Raw genomic sequence first — 5,980 nt, 5'->3', positions numbered from 1 at the left:
GGCGTCTGGAGCCCCTCAGGGAACAGGGGCAGCCTCTTTCTAGGGACAGTGGGGCGACTGGGATGCCCCCACTGGACCCTGAGGTTCCCCTCCCTTCCCAGCCCCTCCTGGGTTCTGTCCAAACCCTTGGGAAACAGAGCTGCATGTCCTGGGCTTCTCTCCAGTCCTGCGTGGCTGTTGGGCTGCGTGTTGGACAAGCGTATTTATTCTGGTGGCATATGGGACGCTTCTCGTCCTGTGGGAAGGTCCCCAGTGCAGGCTGGGACTCACTCAATGGCTCGCTCTGGGGCCGAGGCCCAGCTGGGGAGTGGCCATGCCCGGCCTGCCTGCGGTGACCAGCCTTTGTCCAAGTCCAACCGTGCCGTCCGTGAAGGCCATCACTCTGCGGGGGGGGACTTCTGTACTCAGGGAGAGTTTTCAGGACCTTCCTTGGCTGGGGAGAGAGGACCGCAGTGGTTCGCAGGAAGCTGGGGCTGGAGGCAGGGTCCGACGTGCCTTGGTGGTGGTCTGCCCCCCTCCCTGGCCCCGCCTGCCCTCCGGGCCTGCCTTCTCCCAGCCAGCCCACCCTTCTTTCCCGACACGTGTAGATGCTTCAGACGCCAAAGCCAGGGAGCGGAGGAGGGGCGGGCCTCTGCCCACATCGTCCTCCAAGGAGGCCTCCGAGGCCCAGGACCCCAGGTAGCACGTCTGGAAGGCAGACACACGCCCCGCCCATGGCCCCACTTTCTCGGCAGACCGGGGTGCGGATTTCCAGGGGCGCTGGGTGGGGGTGCTGAGGTCATCAGCCCTTTCAGCTCCTCGGAAGGAACTCTCCCCAGGGTCAGCCTCTTGCTGGACACTTTCCCTCCGGAGACTCCTCTGGACCTTTTTAGCCCCAAGCATCTGAGGGGGGCGCTCTGTCTGCCTGGCTACACGGAGCTGACCCACGCCCTGAGCGGGCCTGTGGGAGCCCGTTGCTCACGTCCCCGGATCCAGGCCCCGGGCCAGGGTCCGATTCTCGCTGGCTAACTCTGGCTACCCACGTTGGCCTGGGGTCTCTGGCTGCCGGCCCCTCCCTCACCGGGGATGCCCCAGGCTGTGGCATGGTGCAGGTTTTGGGGCTACTGAGGCCTCCCTGCTCCTGCCGCCCCAGGGATGGGCTGTGGCTGAGAGGCTGCTTTGCCCTGGACCCCACTGGGCAGCAGTGGCCGAGGGAGAGGAAAAGCTGAGCTTTGGATTCACCGCATGGCTGTGCAGAGACGTGGGCCCATCTGCCCACCTGCACGTTTTATTTTTCCTCCAGGAAGCCGCCCGCTTCCACTGGCTTCCTCCACGGTGGAGGTCACAGGGTCACGAGATGCAGGGGTGTGAGAGGAGGGCCGTGGGTGGACAGAGCCTTGTGGACAGGCAACCCATGGAGGGGGGTGCCCAGACCTCCACGGGGTGGGGCTGCCTGCATAGTGGTGCCTGGTCTTGAGTGATCCCTCGTCCCGTCTCCCTCCCCGACCTGGCAGTTTGCGTTGGGCAGTGTGGCCCCGTGTCCCAGGTCTCCCTGAGGGTGGGGATCCCGTCTGGGGGTGTGTCCCACCCAGTGCTCCTCACTGCCTCTGGCCAGACCGCGTGGACGTGCTGGACCTGACTGTAGATGGGCAGGGTTCTGGGCCGCTGTCAGAGTGGAGCAGACGGGGTCTGGGGGCATCGTGGCGGTGACATTGGCTTTTCTGGGGACCGGCATCTCACGGAGGTCCACGTGGCCCGAGCGGGCCTCTCTCCAGCCGCAAGAGGCCAGAGCTGCCCAGGACGCCGTCGACACCCAGGATCACCACGTTTCCTCCGGTGCCGGTCACCTGTGACGCCGTGCGCAACAAGTGTCGCGAGATGCTGACCGCTGCCCTGCAGACGGACCGTGAGTGCCTGGGCCGGGGCCACCCAGCACACCTCGGGGTCCTGGCTCCTGACGCACGCTTGATTCCCAGGTGGCCTGGGCCCCGCCTGCCTGTGGAGGCCTGAGTCCAACCCCGTGCTGCTGACCTTGGGGGCGGGGAGCCGGGGGTCTCTGGGGAGCAGGACGCCTGGATGCTGCGCAGGCTGAGGTGTGGGGGGGAGCCGGCCGGGCAGCTGGTCAGGGCTCCTTCTTGCAGATGACCACGTGGCTGTCGGTGCAGACTGCGAGCGCTTGTCGGCCCAGATCGAGGAATATATCCTTTGTGCGGCGGCTTGGGGGCTGCAGATCTGGAGGAACGGCGGGGCCAGCCAGGCTCAGCTCCCCTGGTGGCCACTGTCCTGCGCCTTCGCCGGGGGATGGGGCGGTCGGGTGGGCGTGCTCGTCTTGGCCAGGGGGCTCCTCCCAGACCCTCTGGGGTCTGAGCGGGCCTGCGGTGGGCCTGGGTCCCGGGCCTCCAGCCCGCAGTTGGGTCTCAGCCGGGAGAGCGTCAGTTGTTGACGCCCAGGTGTGGCTGGCTCTTCCGACACGCCTTGCCAAAGGCCCTGGCTGACCTGGGGGCAGGGGTGAAGGGCGGGGCATCGGCCTCCCTACGGCTCCTTAAACGTGCGCACGCATCTTCCGGGACGTGGGGAACACGGACATGAAGTACAAGAACCGTGTGCGCAGCCGCCTCTCCAACCTCAAGGACGCCAAGAACCCCAGCCTGCGGCGCAACGTGCTGTGCGGCGCCATCACGCCGCAGCAGATCGCCGTGATGACCTCGGAGGTGAGCCCGTGGGGGCGCTGGGGGCTGCCCCTGGGGGGCCGCGGGCTAAGCACGCGCCGCTCGCCCCAGGAGATGGCCAGCGACGAGCTGAAGGAGATCCGCAAGGCCATGACCAAGGAGGCCATCCGCGAGCACCAGATGGCGCGCACGGGCGGCACGCAGACCGATCTGTTCACCTGCGGCAAGTGCAGGAAGAAGAACTGCACCTACACGCAGGTGAGCGTCGGCAGCCCTCCCGGAGCCCCGCCCCTCCTCGGAGCCGTCCGTGCCCCTGCTGTGCAGGCCGGATCCCCCTTGCGCCTGGACACGTGCGGTGTGAGCGGTGCTGGGACGGGGGTCCGACAACCTAGTCTCCGATGGGGCCAGGAGCTGCGGTCACCCTTGGGCCCTCCCCCTTGCCGAGGACCCCTGCTCCCCAGTAGGCAGTCTCGGGCGGTGGGTCCAGCCCGTTCGTTCTGGGGCACTGAAGTTTGGGAGCCCAGCCCCCCTGTGTTGCTGCTGGTGGGAGGATGGGTGCCTGGTGGTGGTAGCAGGACTCCACTCAGAGTTGTGGAGGTGGGCCCCAAGAGATGTTGGGCGGCCCTGTAAGAGGAAAGCGGTTGGGGCGACTGCAAGGTGGGGGTTGCAGGGCAGCCTCAGCCCAGGTGACGTGAGGCCAGCACGGCCTGAGGCCGTGGGTGGCGGGCTCCCCAGGTTGTGACTCCTGGGAAGTCCTGCTCCCTGGGGCCTCCAGCTGCAAGGGACTGAGGCCCTGGGGCTGGGCCCCTCCCACCGTGGCCCTCCCCACAGGTGCAGACCCGCAGCTCCGATGAGCCTATGACCACGTTCGTTGTCTGCAACGAGTGTGGAAACCGCTGGAAGGTAGGTGGGTGAGCCCAGGCCATCCATCCCCAGCCCTGTTCTCTGGAGGTGGGTGTCTCCAGCCTTTGTGGGGTCTGTGGTGTGAACTGGGGGATGGCCATGCCAGCCAGCCTCCTGGGAGCCTTGGAGATGGTGGATGGAGACCCCAGCCCTGCCTCCTGCCCTGTGGGGTCCTGCAGGCCACGTGGCTGGATGGGCGCCTCTCACCTGTTTCTTGCAGTTCTGCTGAGCCCTGTGCATGTGTGCCTGCAGCCTTGGGCCACGGCCAGTGCTGGCCGTCGCCCTTTCCCCATCCTCTGCCAACAGATACAGCTTCTCTGGAGACCTGCCCTTTGCCCACCTGGCCTTCCTCAGAAGGCAGCACACCCTGCCCCCCACCCTGCCTGCAGTGCACCTTTCCCCCTCTTACCCCCCAGTTATTAAATGTTTCTTTTTGCCACTGTTTTTTCCCTAGCCCTTGGTCCTGGTGGGCCATGTACAGGCCTGGGCTTCAAGCTGGGTCCCCCATCCCCTCATCTCTGGTTTGATCCCCCCGACCCCCGCCGCTGCGGAGACAGCCCACCTCCCTGGGGTCAGGTGACGCTGAGGCTTGGCCTGTTGGGACAGCACTGGAGGGAAGAGCCCGCTGGCTCTCAGAGGGGCCTGAGTGTGCCCGTGGGAGGGGCAGGGCTGGGCCTGCATAGCACGAGGATCAGGTGGGGGGGGGTTGGCTGTGGGCGCACAGAGGAGCCGGGGTCTCACGACCTCTCCGGGCACCGCAGCTCAGGGTCCAGGGATTATGGGCGGGAGGCTAAGTCTGGGCCCCACAGCCGTGCCTGCCTGCAACCCTTCAGGATGCCCCACTGCTCGTGGAAGCAGTGTGGATGGGGGTGGACCCCTGACCAGACCCTCTGCGCCCCGGTTGCAGCGTTGAATCGCTTTACCGAGCAGAAACTCAGGGAACAGGGTGGCAAGCGTGTGCCTTGTGGGGCCTGTGAGACAGTACAGGTGACTGCCCGGCACCCGCGGTCTCGGGGAGGTCTCCCCCGTAAGTGTCCTGCCCTAGCCGGCCAGCCCCTGCCAGGGACCCTGCCTGCCCAGTGTCTCGTTGCGTTGTCACCCTTGGTGGCCAGGTGCCTTGGGGGCGCCCTCGCATGCGGAGGGCTGAGCACAGCTGCCCACTGAGGCTGTTGCTCTGAGGGGTGGGGTTGGAGCAGAGCACAGGGTCCCTTCACTGAGCGTGGCTGCTCCCCTGCTGGGGGTCATGGACAACTCCTCGTTCTCTAATTCCCCCCGCAAATGTGGACAGAGGGGAGAGGCTTTTACTTTAAAAATATCTTCAATAATAAGATTCTATTTTGGGGGGAAGAGGAGTGGAGTTAAATATGAAAACTTTTTTTTTTTGTTTTTTGATAAAACACACAGTGCCATGTTTCCTGGCTTAAACTCAATGAACATATAAAAGAGAAGCCGGGTCCTGCTGCCTTGAGCCTGGTTCTGAGGTCCTGGGTCTGATCCCGGGGTGCAGATGGCACCAGTTGAAGGTTTCCTCTTGTCACAAAACTAGGCAGCACAGAGCTTCTGTTCTCCACCAAAGGCGTTTCTCAGGGCCCCCAGGGGCCCGGGGAGGAGGACCTTGTGAGCTTTGTGGGTCCAGGATGCTTTCAGGGAGGGCGCCTCCTTTCACCAGGTGGGAACCCCAGCAGGAAGTGCTCAGTAGGGGTGGTGGTGCTGGAGGGGCTGCCTAGGCCCAGAGGCCCTCACGCCCGCCTCTCAGCTGGATCCTGGGGCGCTGGGTCCTCTGGGTGGGGAAGGGGGCTTCTGGCCTGCCCAGCACCTGGAGCTCCTGCCTGGGGCCGCCCCGGGCGCTGGGGCCGGCGGGCGTGCCCCGCACGTGAAGCGCATTTGTGAAAGGAGTCTCCGCCCGCGGGAGGGGTCCCGCGTCCAGGCAGCCACGGTGGGCAGTCTAGGCCTCACTGGAGGATGTGGAGCGGCCCCGGAGCAGCAGGGCGCGGTAGGCGGGGGAGCTGAGGAAGCGGGGGTAGGAGTCTCGGTGCATCAGCGTGTAAATCTGCAGCTGCGCGTCGTCAAACGTGTGCGCCGACGGCTCCTGCATCTTCTTGTTGACGCCCTCCCGCACCCGGGAGTCCAGGCTCACCTGCGGGACAGGGGCCGCGGTCAGGGGCCCGGAGGCGCCCCCGCCCCCCACCCCGGTCCCCGCGCGGCGCACCTCCTTGGGGGACAAGATGGACACATAGTCCTCGTAGATGAGCCGCGCCTTCTCGTCCACAACGTGCTGGTTGGCCTCGGCCTTGAGCTCCTCGCAGGCCAGCCAGAAGAGCATGTTCTCCTCGCTGTACTCGGTGCGCAGGAACTCGCGGAACACGCTGCGGCCCGCTGGGCTGTGCATTAGCTTGTCGAAGGACTGCGCCCAGCTCCGCACCTCCCCC

The 5,980-nt window shown here is 65.9% G+C and overlaps 2 protein-coding genes across 2 annotated transcripts in view; one reads left to right on the top strand and one right to left on the bottom strand.

The window, feature by feature from the left end:
- Positions 1 to 3,991, top strand: part of TCEA2 (transcription elongation factor A2) — a 7,717-nt gene extending 3,726 nt beyond the window's left edge. Inside the window, exons 4-10 of the mRNA XM_024750449.1 lie at positions 588 to 678; positions 1,755 to 1,885; positions 2,121 to 2,177; positions 2,536 to 2,690; positions 2,760 to 2,906; positions 3,480 to 3,551; positions 3,772 to 3,991. Coding sequence (XP_024606217.1) covers positions 588 to 678; positions 1,755 to 1,885; positions 2,121 to 2,177; positions 2,536 to 2,690; positions 2,760 to 2,906; positions 3,480 to 3,551; positions 3,772 to 3,780 — 662 coding nt within the window. The 3' untranslated portion in view covers positions 3,781 to 3,991. The remainder of the gene's footprint in view (positions 1 to 587; positions 679 to 1,754; positions 1,886 to 2,120; positions 2,178 to 2,535; positions 2,691 to 2,759; positions 2,907 to 3,479; positions 3,552 to 3,771) is intronic.
- An 873-nt stretch (positions 3,992 to 4,864) lies between these two features.
- RGS19 (regulator of G protein signaling 19) overlaps positions 4,865 to 5,980 on the bottom strand; it is a 5,502-nt gene continuing 4,386 nt past the window's right edge. Inside the window, 2 exon segments of the mRNA XM_024750259.1 lie at positions 4,865 to 5,688; positions 5,761 to 5,980. The exon segment at positions 5,761 to 5,980 is cut by the window's right edge and continues 138 nt beyond it. Of these exon segments, the coding sequence (XP_024606027.1) occupies positions 5,497 to 5,688; positions 5,761 to 5,980 (412 nt within the window). The 3' untranslated portion in view covers positions 4,865 to 5,496.

The sequence above is a fragment of the Neophocaena asiaeorientalis genome, unplaced genomic scaffold, assembly GCF_003031525.2.
Source record: "Neophocaena asiaeorientalis asiaeorientalis breed wild unplaced genomic scaffold, Neophocaena_asiaeorientalis_V1.1 scaffold606, whole genome shotgun sequence".
NCBI lineage: Eukaryota > Metazoa > Chordata > Mammalia > Artiodactyla > Phocoenidae > Neophocaena > Neophocaena asiaeorientalis.
The sequence above is the reverse complement of the archived record's forward strand: the minus strand, read 5'-3'. Positions and strand labels throughout refer to the sequence as shown.